Genomic DNA, 25272 nt, shown 5'->3' with positions numbered 1-25272 from the left:
CAAGTGTAAGCTCCGTAAATGTCAGCTCCTGTCCCTGCTGTCAGGATGCTGGGTCACTCTTTTCCCTGAAAGCCCTCATAGATTCCACCCACAAGGTAACCCTTTCCTACATGCCCTCTATATACCAGGCACACTTGCACTCACAATGTCATGTAACCCCTCTTTATAATTACGAAAGCTGGAATGCAGACGCGTTACTAGTGACCAGAGTATTAGCAGAAGGCTGAGGCAGGATCCAGAAGCCTGAGCGCAGAGCCCTGGGATGGGCGAGTCAGCAGCCGCAGGTTGCTGGGAAGGAGCTGAGAAGAGTTTTGTTGAGAAACTCAACTGGGCAAGAGCTTCCCAGGGCCTGGGTGGGAGTCAGAGCCCAGGCTCTGCACCTGCCCTTGTCACTTGCCAGGTGACCTTAGGGAAGTCCTTTTCCCTCGCTGAGCCTCAGCTTCCTCTTCCTCATTGTGCAGGGGTAGGGGCAGAGATGGACTGCATGCTTTGTGATGTCTCTTCCTGCCCTGAACATTCTGTTCCCTCCCCTGCAAAGGGATCCAGCCTTGTGCACATTGGGTAGGGCTGCAGCTTAAGGCTGTTCATAGGGTAAAAATCTAGTCCTCGTTTCCCCCACTCTCTATTTCCTCACTCTTCCCCACCCCCATCCTGTCGCTTGGGGCCTGTAATCAATGAGTCGTAAAATGAGAACGTATCAGGAACTAGCAAAGCATGGCGAGCAGCTGGGGCAGCCTTGGCGCCAAGTGTGATGGACTGCTATCCCTTTGCCTGCGCCTAGCCTCCCGTGCTCAGCTCAGGCCAGCAGGCCAGCAGAGACTCACCCAGCCCAGTCCAGGGGTCCCCAGCTGGAGATCAGAGTGGGGAGGCCTATTTTCAATGGGTCCAAAGACCACACCTTAAAACGAGTAATGAAATGTAGGTGTACTGACATGGAAAGATGCATCCAGGAGATATGGCTGAATCATAAAAGCAGGTTACGTGACCTCACCATAAAGTGATCCTTTTATGATATCACGTAGCCTTGTACATACAAGAAAATATCAGCAGAGAGACTGTGAATAGCAGTTATCTCTGGGAGTAAGATTATGGGAGAATCATTCACTTTCTACTTTATACACTTTCCTTTGATAGGTTTTTATTTTTTTTTTTTAATTTTAGGCCATGCCACATGGCTTGTGGAATCTTAGTTCCCTGACTAGGGATCGAACCCATGCCCCCTGCAGTGGAAGCACAGAGTCTTAACCACTGGACCAGCAGGGAATTCCCTCCTTTGATAGGTTTTTAAAGCAAACATATATTGCTTTTATAATTTTAAAAAATCAAGATAATTTAATAATAAAGATATTTCCATTCTGGGGGAGAAGCCTTGCAGAAATATGCATGGGCTAATGAAAATGCTTCGGGTCTTTGCTTCAGGCTGGCGTTCTATCAACCTAGGATGGGAAGGCCAGTGGACTCCAGCGCTAGATCCAAAATCAAAGCACAAAGAGCATGATTTTTTTTAGAAAAAATGAACAATCCCTTAATGACACTGGTTTGTAGGGTCAAATCTGTCAAAATATATGATTCAACATATATAAAACAAAGGGAGGATAATTGTAAAAGAGGTGCTTGGAGTCCACAGCTTAAACCTGATGTGGGGTTGGCTGCTGTGAGGCAGAGTGGGGGCAGTCAGAACTGAGGGCTGCTCCCAGCACCTCACACAGCTTGAAAACAAAGCCAGATCAGCACTGTGACCCCACCACTCTCCCCCAAACGGCCGCAGCTTGCGGCCAACCAGCCCAAGGCCACCCTGGCCTGCGGGAGCCTTTCAGAAGGACTCTCCAGGATCCCCTGGCTCCTGGCCATTCAGCTTTCTCCTACAACCAAGCCCAGAATGCATGGGTACCTCACTGAGCCAAGGACCCAGGCTTGAGCACACTGCAAAGTAGGGGAAGGCTGTAAAGGGACTGGCGGGTTTCAGCCTACATGAGAATGGATATTTGAGGGTGGAGAGGATGGAGGGGCTGGGAAGGGGGTTGGGGAGCTGTGCAAGGTCACTCTGGCTGAGGGATTCTATCCGTTCCCATAGGACCGACGCTATGTCCCCCTCCTGAGGAGTCAGCACAGGGGCTGAAAGATGCAGTTAGACACAAGTTTATTGGCGGAGCTGCTGTGGAGTCCCCCCTCTCTCTGGGATAGCCTAGGGCACAGCACCAACAGAGGGATGGACAGAAAGACCCCCAAATGGACACATGGATGCTGCAGACTCACAGAGACCATAGCACAGCCACACAGGCACAGAGACACACAGGCCACAGTACCAAGAAACACACACACACAGATACAAAACCACAGGGCCAGAACACACGGACAAAGTGCGGGCTTTGGGGCTTCTGCATAGACAGAGCGAGGGCCACAGGGGGAGGGGGCCCCTGCTGACCTCCCCCAGGCATAGGCACACCAACAGCACGTAGACAGGCAGAGCCCCCAACCAGCCAGCCTGCCACACAGACAAGTGAGCTGCACGGAAAGGATGCTGGGGGCTCCTCAGACCATGGGGCGCAGGGACCACAGGACCTCTACACACCCCCACTGCACCGATCCTCCTGTTCAGCCTGACTCCGGCCCCACTCCCCACACGCACTTTGGGCTTGCCCACTGGGGCTGGGGGGTTGACAGGTAGAAGCGGGGAGAGAGGAAGGGTACGGACCCAGCTCCGTCCCTTCTCCGTGCGCAGGGAGGCAGGTGCTGAGAGTCCAGGGCTGAGCCTGGGCCTGGCAGTGGGGTGAGGGTGGGGCCGTGGCTCAGGCTTGGGGGGGCTCCCGGCAGCGCAGGCACTGGGCCATCTCGGGCTGGTACTGCTCGACCTGCAGGGTACAGCTGGAGAATCCAAACCGGGAGTGGAGCCGGGATGTGGCTTCAGCCAGGACAGCTTCAGGGTCAGCCGTGGAGTCTGCGGGGGAGCGATAAGAGGCAGCAGGTTCCCAGGGGAATTGGGAACCAGGCAGGGGCCCAGATAAGGATGGGTGAAGGAAGACCCAGGGGTTTTCATGGCATGAAAGCCAGGATTGAACGAGGAGCTTTATTTTCTCTCTATATTGTACGAACAGTGTAAAACTGTCAAAGAAAAGGTTGGACTCATCCCTAATCGACCAGGCTGACACACTAAACTGTTCTTATTTTTCCATTCTCTCCTGCTCTTTGAGTATCAATATACAGCTGTGTATTTCAGCAGCCGTACCACCCGATTTTCCACCACAATCCAGATGTTAAATATTCTGTTCCCATTGTTCCTCTAGAGTTACCATCAAATATCCTACAAAGTATAGTATTTTTGGCATCCAAATTGCATGTCTGATTGCTTCTTGCATCTGGAAGAAACTCAAAAATCCTTTGTCAGCTTGTGAGTCACCATATATATTTTAAATAGTTGAATCATAATGTAGCTATAATTTTATATTCAGCTTTCTCTGTTAGCATTATACCATAAACATTTTTCCTAGTTGCCATACAGTCTTCATAATCATCACTTTTAAAAGTTACATGATATCCCACTGAGTGGAGGAGCCATAATTCACCTAACTGTGCCCCATCACTAGACCTGTAGGTACCAGTGGTCTTTTTTTTTTTAAGCTCTTTATTGGAATATAATTACTTTACAGTTTTTAACCAGTTTTTGAGATACACCAAAGTGAATCAGCTGTATTTATACATATATCCCTATATCCCCTCCCTCCCGCGACTCCCTCCCACCCTCCCTGTCCTGGCCCTCTAAGGCATCACCCATCATCGAGTTGATCTCCCTTTGTTATACAGCAACTCCCCACTAGGTATCTATTTTATAGTTTGTAGTGTATATATGTCTATGCTACTCTCTCACTTCGTCCCAGCTTCCCCTTCACCCCCCCCCCCGCCCCCAACCCCGTGTCCTGGTACCAGTAATCTTTTAAAGGATTGCTGGTTCCCTGCACTACTTCAGAGAGGGTGAAACCACCCCCAGAACACCCTGTCCAGAGCACCTTGCCTCCAACATACGAGAGAGAGTGGAGGGGCAGGGGGCAGCAAAAGACAGAGAGATGGAAACAATCCCAGTAATTCAGACCATCTCCCTGTGTTTGGAGGGTAGGAGGGGAAGGGAGAAATGTTCCTGGAAAGTAACCGGCTGGGGCCAGCGTGGACTCACCAATGGCCAGGTGTGCGGAGGCAACATGGGAAGTGAGCGTAAGGGACCACAGGTGCAGCTCATGGGTTGCCCGAACTCCAGGCACTGACAACAGGGTATCTCGCACAGGCTCAAATCCCACACTTCGGGGGGTACCTGCAAGCAGCACCCATCACGCCTTATTGCCAGGGCCGCGTCTACCCAGAGGCTGGACCCCACCTCCCCCATCTTGTACCACTCACCCTGTTGATCCCCACAGTTTACCCCATCCCTGAATCCTCCTTCCAGCAATGGGCCTTCTCCCCACACGTTCTTCAGAGAAAAGAGAGGTGCCTAGTCCTGGGATGAGGTCAGAGAGGGCCCCGGGGGTGGGGAGCAGTGGCGTCTGACTCACCCTCCATGAGGACACGGAGAACATCTCGGAGGGTGGGCGCAGTGGACCCGAGGGCACAGATGGAGAAGAGGAAGGTGCTGATGGGGTCAGCTGCCTTGTATTGAGGCTGTAGAGAAAGAAAGCCCCAAGCCTGGGAATCAGGGACCTTTCAGAGGAGCATCTAGGGGCATCCTGGACAAACAGGACCCGAGAGGCCCCTGAGAACCCTGCTGCAGGGAAAGGGGCTGTAACCCCTGGGCCAGGAGTCCTGGGAAGCTGGGAGCTGGAGTGGGGTGGGGCGGGGGTCCAGGGAAGGAGGGCCTGGGGTGTTGAGTTTGGGGGAAGAAGGCCGGGGCAGGCTTGCGCAGACGGTACCTTGAAGTAGATGAGGACGGAGGCAGCCAGCACCCCAAGGCTCTGCAGGAGGTCCCCCAACACATGCACAAAGGCCGCCCGGACGCTGGTGTTCCCCAGGGGCAGGGGCTCCCCGGGCCCCTCCTCCAGCGGTGCATACGCTGCCCCCCTGGACCCGTGGCTATGGGGGGGCCCAGCCTGGTGCAGCACAAAGGCCATTCTGAGGGGGAAGCAGAGCAGCTAAGCCCAGGCGGCCTGCTCCCAGCCTCCTCTGCCCGTTTCCACGCCTGGTCCTCTCACCTCCCCAGGAGTCCTCTACCCACCTATCTTCTCCCTATTTTCCCAGCCCCAGGAAAAAGACAATACCATCCAAGAGAGACAAATAATGCAGCCTGGGGGCAAGAACACTTGGTGCCAGAGGCATGGATTCAGATCCTGGTCCCACTACTAAAGTAGCTATGTGCCCTGGGCAAGTCCCCGCTCACCTCTCTGGAACCATCTCATTAACTGTATAGCAGGGGTGACACTACCTACCTCACGGGGGTGGTTGTGAACCTTAAATGAGACGGTGCTGATGACAGCCCCCAGCAGAGTGGCCAGCACACAAGCAGGCCTTTAACAAAGCTCTTTTTTGGCTCGGGATTTCAGGTCTCTACCCCAGTTCCTTCTCAGGCAACCCCAGAGCAGACAGATGCGAACTGTATGTGTGCGCTGTGAGTCTGCCGGGGAGGGGAGAGCCCGCTCTCCCGTCCTGGAGGAGGACCCCTCGCCCTGAATCCCACATGGGGCCTGCTCCACACGGAACGTACAGCAGGTTGGCACAGACTGCGACGCTGGCGGTCAGCAGCATGGCACCCCCCTCGATGTGGTAGTCGCTGTGCAGCAGGCGGATGAAGGCCAGGTACAGGAGGATGCCAGTGACCATCCAGAGGGAGACCACAGAGGCCAAAGCCCCCAGAGTCTCTGCAGGGGGAGACAAGCTATCAGAGAGCTGCCCAGGACCCTGAGCGGTACCTTCTGGCAAGATCGGAGGGTCATGAGGCCACGCGGGGGCCTTACCTGAGCGGTGCCAGCCAAAGGTCATGGTGCGGGTGGCTGGACGGGTAGAGAGCCAGAGGGAGAAGAGGCTGCCCATCATGCTGCCCACATCTGCCAACAGGTGGGCTGCATCGGTCATAATGGCCAGGCTGTGCGCCAAATACCCGCCTGCAAGGGTAAAGTGATATACCGTCCAAGTCATTTAGAAAAGGTGCAGTGTGTGTAGAGGCATGGAAAAGAGACTCGGGACATATACCAAAATGTGAATTGCAATTTTTCTCTGTTGATGGGATTACACGTAGGTTTTTTTTCCCACTCATTCACATTTTCCAGTGTTTCTAATAACACATATATATTTTTGACCATGCCAGGCGGCTTGTGGGATCTGTTTCCCCACCAGTGATTGAACCTGCGCCTTCAGCAGTGAAAGTGTGGAGTCCTAACCACTGGACAGCCTGGGAATTCCCTACAATAACATTTTAATAACAGGAAAACAGGGCTTTTAAAAGACCAGGTCATCCTGATAAGCCAGCCCTGAGTCCCCTGGGATGCTGTGCCTCACCTTCTTGCACTTCCTGAGTCCTGGACACCCAGCTGCCCCATCCCAGGCATCCCTATCTCCTCTGCATCTCACCCAGGAACATCCCTCGAACTCTGAGTGGGAAGTGGCTTAGGCAGGTGTCCGGAGGACGGGGTTGGAGGAGCTGCTCCCCTGCTTACCGACGACCTCCCCGGCCATGAAGACGCAGCACACAGCACAGGCGGCACACAGCTGCCTCTGCGCCTGCAGCCGCTCAGGGGTGAGGCCCGGCTGTGGCAGGGGGTCCCTGTGGCAGTGGTGGAAGGACATCTCCATGGGTTTGGGCTCCTCGGGGAGGGGCTCAGAGGGCTCTGTGAAGAGACTGAGGCAGGCAACACAGTTCCACCTGGGGCCTGGCTCAAGGGCTAACCTGCCCCCCACTCCCAGGTCCTGGATCCCCCACACTGGCTTCATCAGATGCCCACCTCTCTGCCCTTTCCCGAGGCCTTGTCAAACCCAGGAGCCTTGTAGACAGAGGGCCACAGGAGAGATGGGGGCTAAACAGACAATTCAGATCCCAGCCTCCCTTTCCCTTACACATGCAGAGCCATAGAATCTCAGGGCACACATGGAAAGCAGCTTAGAAGTGTCTAGTCTACCACTTATTAAAGTATTAGAAGTATGAGGCTAAGAGAAGGAGAGGACTTATGGAGGCCACATATCTAGTCAGTGGTCAAGCTGAGATTAGACTCCAACCAAATCAATTGATTATGATAGGCACCACAAGGAATACAAAATGAGGAGGATAACCTTTCTGACCTCTGGAAGCTTTTGGTGAACCAGACAAATGTGTACCTAAATACTATGAGATGTAGCAGAAGGTAGCTATTGTCTTAGAGCAGTTAAAACAAAGTGCTATCAGGGCTCAGACAGAGGGGCATACTGACTCTACTGAAGAAATCAGGGAAACAACTGAAGGAGGCACTTGAGAAGGGCCTGGAAGGATGGGAAGGGTTTTGATAAAGGGGAGGTGCACATGCCTGGTGAAGGCAATACGAAGGGGAAGTGGCGTGAAAATGTGGGGTGGGGCTCAGCACGTGGTCCTGGCTTACGCCCAGGACCTTCACCTTCCCTCTCCAGACATGCAGCTGGATGTGGCCCTTTAAGAGAGGAGTAAAATGCTGGGACCCAAAAAGTCTGAAGTTCCTGGCACAGAGAACTAATGGCCAGATTCCAGAGCTGGGTTGTCATGGGGAGGAGAGAGTGCAGACTGCTGTGACTAGGGATGGTAGCACTAGGAGCGCTGGGTTTGGAGTCTGCCACATGTTAGCTGGACCTCAGTGCGCCCACCAGCACCCAGCAGAGGCCACCTTAACTGCATGGTGCCATAAGCTTCCCTGGACAAATGAATAGGGCCACAGGCCTCGCCTGGGGATGCTAGAGGCCGAGCTCAGGCTGACTGAGTTTTCAGTCCCTTCTGGCTTAATTCTCAGCCCCATTACTGTCCAATCTGGACCCCAGGGAGAACAGAACCTTCTGCAGCATAAAGGACCTAAAACTACAGTCCTAGAAATACTCATGGATGTGTGACAAGAATACCCTTGAGAAAAAATGAAGGCTCCAGATAGAAATGTGATCACAGTAGTAAAGTGGGGAAGGGTGCCTGGGGCCTTGCGGCTGAGGAAAGCTCTGCCCAGTGGGTGAGTTCAGGTGTGAGGGAGGTGGGGGCACATTTGGTGCTTCCAGGGAAAATTCAAGTGCTGGCAGGTAGATGAACTTCTTGGAATCCCCTTCCAAGACTTAGAATCTGGGTGTGTATGATTCTAGGTGTTTCCAGAAGAGATGGGAGATGAGGGTAGCTTTGAAATCCATCCTCATTCTTCAATGAAATGTACCAGGCAGTGTACACATACTGAAGCTCAGTCTAGTGGGAGAGACAGATGTGTCACAAATGACTTACTATGCAAGGAAAAGCTGTGGCCAGGAGGGTTATGAACAAAGGACTTTGGAGCACAGGGGAAGGAGCGACCAACTCTAGTGGGGATGAGGAGAACTTCACAGAGGGAGAGATGTTTAAGATAAGACCTAGGTAGAGAAAGGGGCTCCAGACGCATGCAATGACAGTGACAAGATATGCAGCTTGGAGCTTAAGTGTGAGGAACCAGGGGAAGGGCTGAGGAGGAAAGCGATGAGCTCCAAGGAGCATGAAGGGAGATACACTGATTGATTTCATCTTTCCTGAGCCGTGAGATGGATGACCTTGATGATGCACTAGTCTGGGAGGAAGAGAGGAGAGGAGATGGAAGGGTCCAGAACAGACCAGGCCAGAGGCTCTCTGCGCAGAATTTTAGAGGACGGGCAGGTAGGTAGGCAAGAGCCTTTTCCAGAAAATACTGCAGGATTTGGTGACTAATGGTCATATGAGAATCAGGATAAGCTGGGAGTCAGAGATGCGGGTCTGAAGAGCAAACAGAGGGTGAGTGGCTTCGGGGCAGTGGGCAAGATGCCTTTCCTGGCCCTGTAAGACAGTGCAGCCAGGCATCAAGGCAGTCACCCATCAACAGGCTGCTCCCTTTTGTTTTGCATTAATTGGGCACTAAAGAAGCCTCATTGTTGGTGTGGGGGGGGGGGGGGTGGGGGTGGGAGGGGTGGGCTACCTGCTATTTAGAGAGAAAGACAGACAATTTTCTCTTCCTGGCCCTCTGAAACCCCCCCAAAACAACCAATAATACTGAGCAGGGTAGAGGGGAGACGTAGAAAGGGGAGACTGGCCTGAAGCAGAGTCAAAAGGTGTGTGAAGAGATGCTAGGGCCACGGCTGGAGCCCCCACAGCTGCCCAAGTCTGCAGTCGCAGGAGGGATTCAGATGGCATGTCTTCCCTCCCTTCTGCTCATCCACTCCCCCGTCCACCCAGGTTTACGACCCCCACCCAGGGAAAGAGCGAGAAACACAGAGGCACCACCTCTGAGACAAAGGGAGAGGGGTTGGGAGGGGTAAGAATGGTGGGGAGAGATGAAAGAGAAAAAGCCGGAGACCCTGTCACATTCCTGAGATAAACGGACGGTGGGCCAGCAGACAAAATGGCCAGCGGAGGTGGCCAGGGAGGGCCTGGCGCGGCCGCTCGGAGGGACAAGGCGGACAGAGCCGGCGGCCACCGGGCGCGGAAGGCCGGTGGGACGCGGAGGCGGTTCTCTGGCCGCCCCCGGCCCGCTGTCCCGGCCGCTCGGCGAGCCTCATTTCACACCTCGCCGCCCCCGGCCCCGTCTGTGCGGAGCCGGGAATACCCCCGCCGCCCAGACCGCACCTGCTCCTTCCTTTCCGCCCCCTCGCTTCCCCGCCGCCGCCCGCTCCCCGGGGGCCCGCAAGACCCGCTGCGGAGCCCGGGCCCACGCTCGGCCCAGGTGCCCACAGCCGGCTGCGCTGGAGGGGGCGCCCCGAGCCCGGGAACACGGAGGGTAGGGCCGGGGGCCTGCGGATGGGGCTCCGAAGCCCGGGAGGCGAGGGGCTCCTACGGCAGGGCCCCAAGCAATGCGCACATCGGGGCACCTGGAGCGGACTCCGGCCCGACGGAGGGGCGGTCGCTCGCGGGGAAGTCAGAGGCGGCGAGGGCGGCGGAGGGGTCGGGAGGTTTGGGGGGCGGGACGGGGACCAGGTTCCCGGAACCGGGAGAAAGAGGGTGGCCAGGAGGAGGCATATCGGGCTGCTGGGCGGCGGGGGTCGGGGCTGGCTGCGCGGGCCGGGGCTCTCTGTGCGGCCGGAGGGGACAGAGCCCGGCGCCACGAAGTCGAGAGGGTCGCGGTGCGCTGGGCGGGCCGGCCGAGAGAGACAACGAAATGGACGGAAGGCAGAAGGGTGGCGCCCCCCCGGGTCGAGGGCCGACCCAGGTCTATCCTACCTCTTCAAACGCAGGCCGCCACCGGCGCCGCCGCGGTCTCGGGGGCTCACCAGGCGAGTGGTCTCAGAGCCCCCCGTGGTGGGAGAGGGCTCCATTTCCCCGCGGTCGCGACCGTCTAGGCCCCACCGAGGGAGGGAGAGGCGTGGCCGGCTCCGCGCCAAGTCCGAGCGGCCAGTCGACCCCCAGACTCCCCGCAGGGCCGCGGGGCCAACAGAGTGGAGGGAACTGCGGCGACCGTGGCGCCGGGAGTCCGAACTGCAGATCCCGCGGCTGCTGGAGCCCCGCCCCGCGTGGGGCGAGCTCCCCAAGCCCCGCCTCCACGCTCCCCAGCCTCTCCCCCCACGCCTAAGCCCCGCCCCCGGAGCTCCGTCCCCATAGCCAAAGCCCTATTTCCCGGTGCCGGAGCCAGGTGGGGGCGGTGGAAGCCCTCTGCGCCCCGGCGGGGTTCTAGAGAACGCCGAATCTCCATAGCCCCACCCCTAGGTGGGTTAGCCCCGCCCCTGCCCAGGCCCCGCCTACCAGCTCGCAGCCGAGCCTCTCAAGCCTAGGGACCTTCCAACCAATCTTCGCCCAAGGGACACCGCGCGGTGCAGGTCCGCGCCAGGGCATGCCTCCCCCTCTCCCCGCCACCCGTCACCTGCTGGCCCCAGCCCCCTACACGGAGGCAGAAACAGGTATGGAGGAGAGAACCAGAAAGAGAATGTGGGGTAAGCAGTGTGACAAATCCGGGAGAACGCCAGGGACTCCAGGCAGAAACCCCTGTGTGGAGGACGCGGGGTCGGAATTCGCGAGCAAAGTCTGCTGCCAAGCACTGTATCGCACATTATTATTTATTTTTGTACAGAGACATGCGGTGACAACAAGCTTCCAGCTGTCCTTCAATCCATTGTTATCCCTATTTTTCGGATGAGTAAACTGAGTCCCAGAGGAAGAAGTGTCCAGGGCCATGCGACCAGTAAATAAAGGACTGGAACTGGAACCCAATCCTCTCTCCCACTCTGGTTCAGGGCGCCACACTGGCGACTGTCTCTCAGAGGCTGGGGCAAGCAGGAAGGAAGAGTGCTCCACCTCTCTGGGGTCACAAGCCCCAAGTTCATGGAGGGAGGCTTCGGTCAGCTTGTCAGCAGGTGATTCCTTACCTCCAAACCTGTAGCATCTTCCCGGGCATTACCTCATTTAAACTAAAGCCCAGGGGAAGGTGTGACTTACAGCAAAGTCGGTGGCTGAGCCTGGAGTCGAAGCTTCAAATGCTCAATGTTCTCAGCCCCTCACACCTGCCAGCAGTGTAGAATGAAAAGGGGGTGGTGACTGGATTGTGCACTCCAAGCTGTGACACTCTGTGAAGAGGAGGGTCCGTAGGAGGAGGGGAAAGAATGAGCACGGATGGGGAAGGTGGAGAGTGGGAGTGGTTAGTTAGCCCAGGCAAGAAACGCATCAAACGCACACTTCAGAATACACTGGGCTTCAGAATACCCGTCAGAATGAATTTAGGGTTCTGGTGATAGACATCTAACCCCAAATTGTTTTTCCAGACAATGAGACTGCTTGTGCGCTTCCAAAATCAAACCAAAAAAAACCACCCTGGAGTACATGCCAGATAGAGTGCTTGGAAGTGATGGGGTTAACCCGGGAGAGCTTCGCGGAGGAGGTGAGGCTTGAACGGATTAGGCAAGCTGGGCGGCGGGCTGGCTGTTCCGGCGGGGGAGAGTGCGGCTCGTGCCAAGGTTTGCGGGCGGCTTGTGCTAAGGGATCGTACTGCGCCGGGGAGCGGTGCGGAACGGAAGAACGAAAGGGTCTACGAGCGCCCTGGGCGCCGCGCCTCCACCCACGCCCCGCGCGGGGCCCGCGCCAGCCTCTCCTCCACTCTCCCCCCAAGCCTCCGCCCGAGGCCCAAGCCCACAGTACACGCGGGGCAAGGGAGCGAGGATGGGGGTGGCTTTCGTCCCCCAACCTCCCCTAGCGGCATGGGGCCTCAGCTCCCTCGGTGGGTTATAGGAAGGCGAACTGAATCCGCGAGAGGCGAAGCCAGCGGTCAAGGTCACCTGGCTGGTCCGCGTCAGAGCCGGGATGGAACTCATGTCCGGTTCGCCTATGCCAGGGCCCCAGGCACGTCCCGTCTGGCGCCGTCGGTTTTCGAAGCTCCGCGCCGGGTCTGCGGCTTTGCCAGCTCTGAGAGCCTTGGAGCTGGGGCGCGAGGGCCACTGCTCACTCCCGGGCTCCAAGCGGCCCGGGGCGCGCGAGCTCGAAAACGGGCAGAAACCGCGGGCCCCTACGCGGGACGGGGGCTTCTAGGCACGCCTCAGCCCATGACGACAACAGGCGGACGTGATAACAACAATGGCTTCCTCCGGGATTTCCTTCCCTGGGCAGCCTGTGGCGCAGGGACAGCAGCCCCGGGTGCCCGGGAGAGGGCGCAGACGCTGGCACGTGCCTGCCCCGCCACCCCCAGCCGGCGGGAAGAGACAAGGCAGGAAGGGAAAGGGGCGTCGGAGCAGATGGGTAACAGGGCTGCCCTTCGCCTCGGCTCCCTGGCCTTGGAACGTGCTGCCTCTGGAAGCCAAGTGCAATGGCAGGGAGAAAACCAACAGTTTCTTTTGCTTGGAAATTTATGCAAGAAAAGCCTGGCAGTGAAACAGCTTGCACCTGTTTCTCAAAGAACCATCAAGTGGCCCTATGAAAATCTTCGCAAAGGGTCCTCTTGAATGCCAGGTCTGAGGAAGGCATTCTACACCTGGACAGGAGCTAGGAAAGTTGTTGCAGGAGTTGGAAGGACAGCTTAGGGCTGGTGCCCTGTATGGAACTCTAGTCTTCTAAGAACTACACATTCAACATTTACTGAACACTTGTTCCTGCCATGCACCTTGCTATCCTAGCTGGAGATTCCTGATGAAAAAGATGTGTTCTCTCCCTTCCTGACTTTAACGTGATTGCAAGAGATTTCTCTTCTGCAGTTTTTGGTTACTGATTTACCCACATGCTCTTACTCCTTCCTCAGATACCAATTTTCCCTAAGGTGAGTCCTTAGGCTACTCTTAGTCCCAAAGGTGTTATGGAGGCAGGAAGCCCTGGATGTTCTCAAGAGGACAGGTCAGTGCTAGCTTCCAGAGCGGAGGGTGACAAAGCATCTGAGAAGGGGGCTTCAGGCTGGACCAGTTCGTACTGGACGAGAAGGAGAGCAAAGCCCAGTGCTGAGGTCAGAATTTAGGCTGGGCCAGAGATCTCAGGCAAGGTTTGGAATCCAAGCCTGTGGGCAAGTGTTAACACTTGAAAGGGCCAAGCCAGGCTGAAGGGTATGTGTACAGGTGTTACCTCCAGAAAGCCTCTCCTGACTCCCCAGGTGGGTTATGTGCCCTTCCCTGGTGTTCCCAAGGGCCACTGTGCCTAGGTGACAATAGCACTCACCACATTTTGTTACATTGTTTTGCCTCTCAGTCTCTTCACTAGAGTACAAATTCCCTGAAGACAGGTGTTGTCTTTCTCCCCACTGTGTCCCCAGCACACCATAGTGCCTGATACATAGTCCTCGACAAAGCCATCCCAGAAAGGAGGAGATGATTGTCAGAGTGGAAGCAGGATGGAGGAAGCAGGATTTTAGTTGGAGATACAGAGGATGATGGAGGGCTGCAGCTTAAATGTCACCTCCTCAGAGAAGCCTTCCCTGACCCCCCAAATCAGGCTAGTGCATGTTATACATTCTCATTGCACAATTCTTTTTCTTCCTTAGCACTTATCCTACTATAATTAAATTGTTATTTGGGGATTATTTCTTTCTTCACTTGGATACCATAACCTAGTTTTCCTCCTATTTCATTGACTGCTTATTTTCAGTCTCCTTTGCTGGTTCCTCCTCATCTTCCCAACCTTTTAATGCTGGAATAGTCCGGGACTTGGTCACTCTCTACACTCAGTCCCATGGAGATATCATCCAGTCTCAAGGCTTTAAATACTATCTAGAAACAGCAAGAAGCAATGATTGTTGAAGCTGGGTGATGGGTACACGGGAGATCATTGTACTATTCTGTTTTTACATGTGTTTGAAACTTCCTATTTAAAAAAAAATTTTTTTTTTAAAGGCATCTTGTATGATGATTCCCAGATCTCTCACTTGAACTCCAAACTCATATACCCAAATGTCAGCTTGACCTCTCCTTTTTAATGTCTAATAGACATCTCAAGCTTCATCTAAAACAACTCCTGATCGTCACCCCCATCCCAAACCTTCTCTGCCATCAGTCCTCCCATGTCAGGACACGGGAACTCCATCCTTCCACTTGCTCAGACCAGAAACCTTAGAGTCATCCTTGACTTCTCTATTTTTATCCCACATCCAATCTGTCAGCAAATCCTGCTCCCATCCTTGTCCAAACCACCATTGTCTGCCTTCTTGATTATTGCAGTAGGCTTGTAGGTTGTCTTCCTTCTACCTTTGTTGCCCTATAGTTTATCCTCAACCTAGGCTAGGCAACTAAGCCAGATTTTATCACTCTCCGTCTGTCTCAGCCAAAGGCTTTCCACTGGGCTGCAAAGCCCTGTGCAATCTAGCCCCCTCTGATCTCATTTCTTACTACTCCCACCTCACTCCCCAGCCTCTCTGGCCTTTGTGCACATGGGTCCTACAACACACCAGGTATGCTCCCCCCACCACGGCCTTTGCATTTACTCATCTCTTCACCTATAATACACTCTGCCAGATATCTTCATGACTCACCTGAGGATCTGCTTCAGGTCTTGACATTTACAGGCCCTCTCTGCTTATCCTTTTAAAAACTGTAGTCTTTCCTCAAAATTTTTCCATCTCCATCCACTGCTTTATGTTTCTCTATAGCAATTATTACTACCTAACTTGTTTACTGAATATTTTACTTGTTTACTGTCTGTCTCCTCTCACCAGAATTTTTTACTTGTTTACTGTCTCCTCTCACCAGAATTTAAGCTACATGATAGCAGAAATTTTTGTCTCTTTTGCATGCTGCTATATCACTAGTACCTAGAACAGTATCTGACACATGATAACACCTAAAAAATATTTGTTAAAGATATTAATGAATGTCTATCTTCCACTTAAGCTGTAATCTGAGAGCTGATTATCATTGTCTCTAAAGTACTAGGTGTAGAGCAATGATTAATAGATATTTGTTGGGACTTCCCTGGTGGCACAGTGGTTAAGAATCCACCTGCCAATGCAGGGGACAGGGGTTCAATCCCTGGTCCAGGAAGATCCCACACGCCTCAGAGCAACTAAGCCCACGAGCCACAACTACTGAAGCCCATGCGCCTAGAGCCCGTGCTCCGCAACTTGAGAAGCCACCACGATGAGAAGCCTGTGCACCACAGTGAAGAGTAGCCTCCGCTAGCCACAACTAGAGAAAGTACAGGTGCAGCAATGAAGACTCAATGCACTCAATAAATAAGTTAATTAATTTAAAAAATAGATATTTGTTAAGTAAGTTAAGTAAGTAAATAGATATATATTAAGTAAGTAAGTGAATTGATTAATTAAAAGGACAGTTCATGAGGGGAACCGGTGTGAGTGCAATGGTATACAGGTGAAAAGGGAAAAAAAGACTGATGGTTATGGAAGGTCTACGTTAGGGCAATAGCAGACAATGCATTTGGAGGGGTAACATGGTATCAAATTGTAGAGTTCATTGCCGTATTTAAAGGGTTGCTTTGCATCCTGTAGGCTAGGAGCAAAGGAATGATAACGATGGAAGCGTCGCTTTATGAACATTGATCTGGTAACAGTATTCAGGATGAGACTGGCAATAGGGAGAATGATTAGGAGGCTAGAACAACAGTCAGTGTGACATGGAAATCCTGTAACTGAGGTACTTCGAGGCTATAGGAGCTGAAAAGAAGGGAAAAATGAAAGAGCAATTTTGAAAAAAGAAATTAATAATTTCTGGCCTGAATTTGGGGGAAATAATGGTCCACAACCCACTGATGTTTGGGTTTGGAGCAGAATTATCTTGGAAAGAGACATAACATTAACATAAACAGAGAAAGCAAGAGGAACCACCAGTCTGGGGGCAAGGTCATGAGCTCAGATTTCAGGGTATGGCTTTGAGGCAATGGGGGACTGGCATGTGGATGATACTAAGCTGAGCTAAAGCAGAGTAGTGCCAGCTGAAGCCACGCCCATAGTGTGCATCTCTGAAGTAGAGAGAGAGCAGAAGCAGGAGCTTAAAGGCCAAACCATACAGAATATCCACAATCACGAGATGAAAGAAGGGAGAGGAGCCAGCAAGGGGGACAGGAAACTTATAGGAGATGTAGAAGGAGACTCAGAATAATGCACAGCCCCAGAATTGAAAAGATACGAAACTGGTGGAGTTGAACAGAAAGGAGAGAAGTGATTTAAGGCCCAAAGTCTCTTCCCAAAACATAGCCTGATATTTCCACTCTGTTTAGTCATACTGCCTGAAATTCTGCCAGTTATTCCTTTTGTGTTAGTTAAGAATTAAGAGGGTGAGGTATTAATAGTTGCTCTCACTATAAGCTGAATTACAGGGTTTTAATCAGATTGCTTTCCACCTAACCCTTAGGGATGAGATCACTTTATGGAGGTAATCATGTTCATTAGAAACGCTTAAAAGAGAGGAAATGAGAGAGGTAATTTTGGAGTTCTGACTGCTTGGGGAACACTGTGGGGGATATTTTGGATAGCCAGAGGGCACTGGGTAGAGGAATGAGAAAATAGGGTTCTAAGAGGCTGAGAAAAGGATGTAGAAAAGGCATGGGAGGGCTTCCTAGGTGGCGCAGTGGTTAAGAATCTGCCTGCCAATGCAGAGGTCACGGCTTCGATCCTAGCTCCAGGACGATCCCACATGCCACGGAGCAACTAAGCCCGTGTGCCAAAAAAAAAAAAAAAAAAAAAAGGCATGGGAAGATTCCAATGATAATTTTCAAATCTTCTTAGAGGGAGGATCCTGATTTACCCCTTCTTCCCAGAGACAGAATGAAAAGCAATTTCTCTCTTTACAAAATTGGGAGGAGAGAGAATAGAAAGAATAATGACGATGATGAGGATGATGGCACGATGACGCAGCACTTACCACATGCCAAGCACCATCCAAATTAAATATTTAATCTTCCTAACAACCCTAAGAGGCAGAGACTGTTACCTCCATTTTACAGGTAAGGCAGGTGTGCCCTGTTCGCCTGCCCTTAGGTCTGCAGAGTCTGGGGCAGCAGGGCAGAGAGGATGGGGTATAAAGCAGCTTCTCTAGCTGGAAGCCCTCCGCCTCCCACCACGAGACATCTGCCCTGGGGAGGACAGGCAAACAAACTGGACCAGAGGTGTTTTTAGTCACATGTAGTAGGTATGCCTTCGACTTAGGGGAGGGAAAGCGGGACATTGCCTGACATCACCATGAAAGGAGATGAATATCAGCTACAGCTTTGGTCTATTTCTACACCTAGATTTTAAAGTGGGAAGGGAGCTGGTGTGTATCAGGAGCCGACTCAGTACAGGCACTGAACTTGGAGTCAGCAAACAGGTCTGGACCTCACAGGTTGACCTTGGGCAGGTTAATCCTTCTCTCTGGGCCACATTTTTCTCAATTATAAAAGGAAGGCATTGGATGAGAGTTGTCTGTAAGGTCCCTTCCAGCTCAAAATCTGTACAATTCTAGAACCTGGGGGTTGGGCATGACAAATTATGATCTCTCTCCCACTGCATATGTTCGAGAGCGTGATATTTTGGGTATAAATATGCCAATGTCTGCTGTCTGTATGTGTATATTCCAGTTATATGACTAAAACTTTAGTTGTTTGTGGGTAAATAAGGAATGCTTCTTGGTTTTCTCCAGGAAAGACCAAATGGCTCTGTGAGGTAGTAAACTTCTAAGATCTCTGACTCAAGGAGGACAAATGATTCCCAAAAAGATTTGAGCCTGTCATCATTGTTTAGCATGGTTATTTTAATTTTTTCCATTATTTTTACAACAAAATTTAATTTGGTCTTGACCTCAACCCTGTGAAATGGCACAGGGTTTTACAGAAGAGGGAAGAGACTCTGAAGGTTAAATGACTTGTCCAACATCACACAGTCTGTTAGAGCCAGAGCCAAAACAAAGATCTAGGGCTTCTGACTCCTGGCTTGTGTGTTCTTCCTAATTCCATGCTGGGTGTCAGAAGAGACCCTGTGCACAGAAATGGAGTTGAAAAGAGTCTGTTTCTGGGTGAAGGACAAGGGGAGGGCCCTGGCCAGAGGATGCCAGGCTGACCAGCTTGCTCTGTTCCCATCTCTGCAGCCTGCTGGCTGCAGTGTCATCTCACACAGAGCAGAGGCTCAGGAGACTTACAGATAATGGCTATTTCAAGAGCCACGAACTATGATTAGAATTAATTAAAATGTCAGAGGGCAGCGATAAGAAGTAATAACATTCTGGAGCCTCTGGCAAGATGTGAAAGATGTTTACTAACTCTTCTCGGAGCCTAATTTGTCCTCTTTCTCAGGCTCACTTCTATAAAGCAGGGATGGGATCATACCACCTCCCAGGGTTGTTGTGAGGATCAAAGGAGACAATTAGGTAAAAGTGCTTCTGAAAAAGTACACAAAAGTGTGCTTGTTCATTCCACTTAACCAACACTTATTGAGCACCTACAATATTCCACAAATTGCATTAGGAACTAAGACAAACAAGAAACAAGGAGCCCAGAATTTCCATGACTATCTCTCCTAGTGCCTTCTGTCTCTTTACCTCTCGTGTCTCTTCTTGCCTCAGATCACATAAGGAAATGTGGGCTCTGCAGTCCTGCCCAATTCCCCAGCTAAGCGCTTTTGTCCCAGGGAATTCTTGCTATGGCCCAAACTCTAGGCCTCCGGTGGATCAGCAGAGGACTCCCTCTGCTATAGCTCATTCAGCAAATCATTAATTCACTTATTATGAGCCAGGCATGGTTCAAGGTGCTGGGGATACAATGGTGAGCAAACATACAAGGTCCCTGCCCTTGTGAAGGTCACTGTCCACTGGTGAAGGCAGACCTTAAACAAATCAACATGCAAATAAATATATATTTACAAATCATGGTGAGGGTGTTATGAGATGGGGAGAGAGAAATGGAACTCAATTTAGAAGGACTCTCCGAAGAGGCATGAAGCTGAGAGCCACACAGGATAAGTCAGCCATGCATGTAGCCAGGGGAGGAGTCCTCCAGGCAGAGAAGTAGGAGGGAACGTGGGGTCTTCAAAGAACGGACAGGAAAGCAGTGCAGCAGAGACCAGAGCAAGAAAGACAGTGATACTCAGAGCTGGAATGAGATGCAGGGGCCGGACCACACTGGGCCTGTAGACTGAGGTGAGAAGCTCACCATAAATGCACTGCACTTCCAACGCCTTCTGCTCCCTTCCCAGTGCTGGTGAAGAATGACTTGGGCTGCTCTGCTATTTCTATCCTTCCATGATGGTGACGAAAGGCTGGAGGTTAGAGAAATTTGGCATAGTGCAAACCATCAAAAAAAAGTCAGCTTTATCTCCTTTATTTTGTTTAATAAAAATTTATTTATTGATTTAATTGGCTGTGTTGGGTCTTCATTGCTGCACACGGGCTTTCTCTAGTTGCGGAGAACAGGGGCTACTCTTCATTGTGGTGTGTGGGTTCCTCATTGTGGTGGCCTCTCTTGTTGTGGAGCTCGGGCTCTAGGTGCATGGGCTTCAGTAGTTGTGGCACATGGGCTCAATAGTTGTGGCTCACAGGCTCTGGCTGAACAGTTGTGGCACACGGGCTTAGTTGCTCCACGGCATGTGGGATCTTCCTGGACCAGGGCTTGAACCCGTGTCCCCTGTATTGGCAGGCGGATTCTTAACCACTGTGCCACCTAGGAAGTCCCTATCTCCTTTACTTTAGATGACTAACTTCTAAACTCATCTAACCCAGAACCTATTAACTGGGTGAGTGATACCAAAGATTGTAATCCCCACACCTACACTGATCACGGATCTACAGAAATAAATTAATTCAGTGGTTGTTGTGTCTGTTGCACATAGACGCTTTAGTTTGCTCAGATGGCTCACATCTTGGGTGCAGTATTGATTTACAACTTAAAACTTAGAAGGGAAGAAATGTTCACAAGTAACAGTAATAAAAAGAAGAGATAATAAAATTCACAAGAGAGGTAACAGAGAGACAGGATTGAAACAATAAGGCTCTTTCAATTCCATGTTATAGGTGTCATTGAGTGCTCCTTTGTTACGAAAACCAACATCATGAAGTGGTAAATTATGAGGGATGCGAACCTGTAGGAGATCACAGAAAGTGAGTAGAGATAGGTGCGCTCATGCACTGCAGGTGGCATGTAAATTAGGGAGGTAAATTGGTACTTTTGGTAATTTTCTACAAAGAAAGTTAGCAATATGGATCAAAAGCCGCAAAAAAATTCACTTTGACACAACAATTCCACTTCCAGGAATCTACTCCAAAGGAAAAAAAATATTTATTTATAGATTTAAAGTTAAGAATTTTCATAAGGTCATTATACCACGAAATGATTAGAAACAATTATCCAATCTGGATTATATAATTACATTATAGTACATCTTCGTGATGTGATAGTATTTAGAGGAAGTTTCTAAAGAACAATAATGACTTTTGGAAATGTTCAAGACATCATTTTAAAGGAACATGCAAACTAAGTTACAATATGATAGGATAAATGCTTTTACAGAGGAAGGTGGGAACAACTGAGGAAATGAACGAAGGAAAGTTTCCTAGGAATACTGACATTTGATGTAGGTCTTAAAGCACGTGTGGGAGTTTCCCGGCAGAAGGTAAAAAAAGGACCAAGTGGAGACCCCTAAATTCTGTAAAAGAAGACGGAGAAGGTAATATACCTCTTGAGAAAGGTTTGTAGCAACCATTCCTCTCATACAGCCATGGTCTGCAAGCCCCGTGATCTTTGTGAGCCATATCCCTGATCAGGATGAACGATTCCCCTCCCACCGGAGAAAGGGGACGTCGCGGAGGCTGCACCCGCGGGTGGGGCTGGAACCCATGCGCCGCCGCCCCTGACCTCTGCCGCCCAGCAGATCCCTACGCTCAGGCTTCCCGCGAGCGAAATAAGTCCCTCCCAGATTTACGGGCAGCGCCCAAAAGCGACCCGTAGTGTTGACGCAGTGCGCAGGCGCAGTCGGCCTGTGGCCAGCTGCCGTGTGAAGTTTCACACCTTGATGGAGGCTGCGTGAGGCCTCCCGGGCTGAAGAGAGCGACTCCGAGGTAGACGCAGGTCGGGTTGGGGGGTCCACACAGAGCCAGAGGGGACCTGCGGAACCAGAGCATTCCCTTCTGAGCTTGTTGCCTTGGTTCTCCCTGGCCACAGCCTCCCAAGCGCTCCCTCATTCTCTGGGGTCCTGTGCCCTGCTGCCTCTCTGGTCTGCCCTACAGCTTCCGCTTTTCATTTACTCCTTCAACTCTTGCGTCATCCCTCTATTCTGCCTGAGGGACAGGGGTGGGATGGCCTGAGAGGGGAGGGGAAGAGAAAGAAAGTCTGGCCCAGGTGCAAGCACCGCCTCCTGGCTTGGCTTTTGAACGTCTGACTTCTCTTGGGCAGCTCAGGGTTTGGTCTGACTTGTTTCTCCCTTGGGAATTGGGGATCTCCACGATTCCCCACTCAACTCGTTTAGGGGCTGGGGCCCTGCCGATCTTTCAAACCCAGCAATGAGCTTGGACAGGCTCAGGGCTGTTTACTTAAGGTACTAGTGGCTCTGGACAAAATCGATCTTTTTGCTGGGTTTAGACCTCTCCTTGCTTCACCTGTGTAGAACGTGGGGTGCCTGGAGGTCTGTGTATCTGAAGGACACTGGGAACTGTGAGAAGATGTTTCCTCTTTAAAATTTGAATTCGAAGGTCTTGTCACTTGCACTCTCCTGCTCGTCACAGATGCCAGTCACTGTTGTCTTATATTTGTCCCGTTGTAGCCACTGACCTGCCCAGCCCCTGAAGGTGATGAGCTTCCTGTCACTGGAAGTTCTCTGTGGCCCCACCTGTGGAAGTTCTCACAAATGCTTCTTCTCCTCTGACCCAGATCATGGCTCATGTGGACGAAGCAGCGCGCCGGTTGTCCAAAACGGGGTCAACCCTCTATGCTGTGCTGGAGCTTAAGAAGGGCGCCTCACCTGAAGATGTCAAAAAGGCCTACAGGTTCAGACATCAGCCCCTTATTCAACCCTGCAGTTCTCTCCCTTAACCCCTCGTCCCTCTACCTTCCTTTCTGACCCATTTTTAAATCCCCAAGCCTTCGCTTTGGGGCCAGGTGGGGCCATCATCCTCTTCAGTGTGACACGGGAAGGAATGTGGACTTGGGCTGCTTGCCTCCATCCTTTGTACCACATCTCACGTATTCTTTCTTCACCATCTGGAGACCTAGTCCCTGTCATTCACCCTAACCCCCCTCCCCAGCCATTCCCATCCTCTCCCCACCCTCCTTTTGGGTATTGTCTGGGTAGGAGACTGGCCTTGAAGTATCATCCAGACAAGAATCCAGGGGACCCTCAAGCAGCAGAAATATTCAAGGAGATCAACACAGCCCACTCCATACTGAGTGACCCTAAGAAGCGGAAAATTTACGATCGGCATGGCTCATTGGGAATATATATATACGATCACTTTGGTGAAGAAGGAGTCACGTACTATTTTACGCTGAACAGTTGTTGGTTCAAGGTACACAATTCCTCCTAGTCCCTTAAGAATAAGGAAGGAGGGGCAGCCCTCCTCTCTTAGGACAGCAGATCCTCCTCTCCCAGGATAGGTGCTCCTGTCATCTCATATACCGGGTGCTGGAAGGGTTGAGGGAGGGGAGCATGAATAGAAATACACAAGAACTGCTGGATTGACGCCGTTCTCTCCCACCTTTTAGATGCTTGTCCTCCTGTGTGCTCTGCTCACCTGTTGTTGTTGCTGCTGCTGCTGCTGTTTTTGCTGTGGAACGCTGAAGCCACCACCCGAGGAAGCAGCTAAGAAAAAATATGAGCCAAATGTCCAGAGCCAGCCTCCAAGGTCAGGTGAGAACCACAGACAGGGACCGGGGAGAGAGCTGGCACAGGGATGCAGGAAATGGTTGGGGGTGAAACTGTGAACTCCCAACTATGGGAGTCTCAAGTCAGTACTGGGGCAAAGTGAAGAAAGAGAGGAGGATACACTTGCTTTCTGAGTTTGTTTATACCACAGACTGACAGTTTGAATGTAATGTTGGCCTTCCATGATTGTGGAGCTTGATGAATAGGATGGGCATTAGGGTAAGGAATGGTGGGGAGGACTGTGCCTGGAAAAGGCAGGAGCTGAAGACAAGTTAGAAAATGCAGTTCATTGCATTGACTCAAAAGAAAGGTAAAAAAGCGTCCAAGATTATCCCCTAAAGTGTGGGTTGACTGCAGGTCACACCAGTGCCACCTGCTGATGTCAACGTACAACTGCAAGGTAACTGTTTTCTCACCCGTGGACTAAAAAAATCGTTACTGATTGTTTACATGTGTATTTTTCAAATTCCGTTATAGGACACAGACAGCATTTTAGAAGAGGGGAAGATAATTCGAGTGATGATAATTATTAAAAGATGAAGAAGAGTGAGGTATGAAAACTGAAATGCTGCAATAATTAAAGGGTAAGAAAAGAATAGACACAAACTTCTGCAGAGTCATTAGTGGAAAGTTTATATCTTTATAGTATGGACGGACTACAGGTATTTGTGTCCTTCCCTATAGGGGTTGGCTTTAAATTCTGAGTGGTCATTCCTTCTGGTTAATAAGATGCCATCTTCTTCTGTCCTTAGGTGCTGACCCAGTGAGGGTACCTTCCGCTGCCCAGTCCACTGGACTCGGTGAAGGGAGGAGCAAGTAGCCCTGTCCTGACACTGACCCTGATTTGTCCCTCTACTTGTAAGACTCCCATCTTCAGAAGCATTGATGGCATCCATCCCAGCGAGGATGCCATCTTTGTCCTTGATGGTATCACTGACCCTGGCCACACAGGGCCACCCAGCTATTCTTTTTAGCTCCAGTCCCAATTTTAATCTGTTAGAGAGCAGCCCTCCTACCCCTTGTGAGGTCTGAGGCAGCAGTGACAGTCTTTTCCTGAGCATTCTTTTTCCTGTGCCTTCCTTGGGATGGGAGCCAGTGTCAGCTGGTAGGCTCGGCCACTTACAATATCTCCATCAGGATCCTGATAACCAAGCAGGATGGATCCTGTCCCGGAGCTGCTATATCAGCTAACCCTCCTTTGTTGCAACTCTGCGTACCAAGAACTCTTAATGTCAGCCTGATTCCTAAACAAGTGCACCTTTCTGGGGGCTGGTCTCATCCTCCTCTGGTGCCCATGCCCTTGGCATTGCCAGCCTCATTCCATACCAGCATGAGACAACTCAGGAAAAGTATCAATGCATTTGGCTTAGGGTTTGTTATCCCACCTTTGGGTTCTCCCTGGACTGCAGCTACCAGCACAGCACCCATTAGCGTGGGGCCTGTGGGTTGACTGAAGTTCACACATCCGTGCCTACCTCCCTCCATCCTTTTGACCACATCTTATGCAAGCTGATCACTGTTTGTTTTGTTCTTAAAACTGGGGCATGATAGGGTAAAGATCGCACTTTTACAGACCCTTTCCCCACGTGGGCCTCATCACCCTGTTTGTTTCGTACCCTCATCACACCAGTTCCCGTCCACGCAGGGTCAGAGCCTAGTAACTCCTCAAACTTCTCTCTCCTGACTGGAAGAGGGGCTAAGGAATGTCAGTGAATAAAAGAGCTTTTGTCCAATCCCAGTGCATATGTTGGACCCCAAAAAGACAAATTGTGCCTGAGATAGAGAAGAAATAGGAGAAAAAGATAGAGGACCAGAGCGCACATCTGAGAGCAGCCTGCCTTGGCGAGCAGGAGTCCAGGACAACTGTGGAGCTGGGGCGGAGGCTCCCAGGGCCTTGTGATGATGACTTTGTCAGTGCTCTGAAATTCCC

At 51.6% G+C, this 25272-nt stretch overlaps 2 protein-coding genes across 5 annotated transcripts; one reads left to right on the top strand and one right to left on the bottom strand.

The window, feature by feature from the left end:
- Positions 1-2116: 2116 nt before the first annotated feature.
- SLC30A3 (solute carrier family 30 member 3) lies at positions 2117-12719 on the bottom strand. 4 transcript variants are annotated; one of them, XM_057743201.1, is made up of 9 exons: positions 12370-12719; positions 11537-11664; positions 6633-6814; positions 5934-6080; positions 5684-5837; positions 4896-5094; positions 4542-4647; positions 4169-4303; positions 2117-2938 (listed from the first exon to the last, which is right to left on the bottom strand). In XM_057743201.1, exons 3-9 carry the CDS (start codon positions 6766-6768, stop codon positions 2790-2792), a joined length of 1026 nt encoding a protein of 341 aa, XP_057599184.1. In that variant the 5' UTR covers positions 6769-6814; positions 11537-11664; positions 12370-12719; the 3' UTR covers positions 2117-2789. The 4 variants fall into 4 exon arrangements, with proteins under 4 accessions (XP_057599184.1, XP_057599186.1, XP_057599185.1 ...); XM_057743203.1 differs by having other exon boundaries at positions 11537-11601; XM_057743202.1 differs by lacking the exon at positions 11537-11664.
- DNAJC5G (DnaJ heat shock protein family (Hsp40) member C5 gamma) lies at positions 10889-24354 on the top strand. The gene is made up of 6 exons (XM_057743204.1): positions 10889-11001; positions 11860-11975; positions 22352-22467; positions 22773-22986; positions 23183-23327; positions 24095-24354. The coding sequence occupies exons 1-6, from the start codon at positions 10935-10937 to the stop codon at positions 24160-24162; spliced, it is 726 nt and encodes a 241-aa protein (XP_057599187.1). The 5' UTR covers positions 10889-10934; the 3' UTR covers positions 24163-24354.
- The last annotated feature ends 918 nt before the right edge of the window (positions 24355-25272 follow it).

The sequence above is a fragment of the Hippopotamus amphibius genome, chromosome 7, assembly GCF_030028045.1.
Source record: "Hippopotamus amphibius kiboko isolate mHipAmp2 chromosome 7, mHipAmp2.hap2, whole genome shotgun sequence".
Classification (NCBI taxonomy): domain Eukaryota; kingdom Metazoa; phylum Chordata; class Mammalia; order Artiodactyla; family Hippopotamidae; genus Hippopotamus; species Hippopotamus amphibius.
The sequence above is the reverse complement of the archived record's forward strand: the minus strand, read 5'-3'. Positions and strand labels throughout refer to the sequence as shown.

Coding starts and splice junctions, on each gene's coding strand:
- SLC30A3 (XM_057743200.1), bottom strand. CDS start 10,422: ATGGAGCCCTCTCCCACCACGGGGGGCTCTGAGACCACTCGCCTGGTG. Junction 4,304..4,541: donor TCTCCGTGTCCTCATGGAGG/GTGAGTCAGACG, acceptor TGCTGCTTGCAG/GTACCCCCCGAAGTGTGGGA. Junction 2,939..4,168: donor CTCCGCACACCTGGCCATTG/GTGAGTCCACGC, acceptor GCTCCCCCGCAG/ACTCCACGGCTGACCCTGAA.
- DNAJC5G (XM_057743204.1), top strand. CDS start 10,935: ATGCCTCCCCCTCTCCCCGCCACCCGTCACCTGCTGGCCCCAGCCCCC. Junction 11,976..22,351: donor GGGAGAGCTTCGCGGAGGAG/GTGAGGCTTGAA, acceptor CCTCTGACCCAG/ATCATGGCTCATGTGGACGA. Junction 22,468..22,772: donor GATGTCAAAAAGGCCTACAG/GTTCAGACATCA, acceptor TTGTCTGGGTAG/GAGACTGGCCTTGAAGTATC.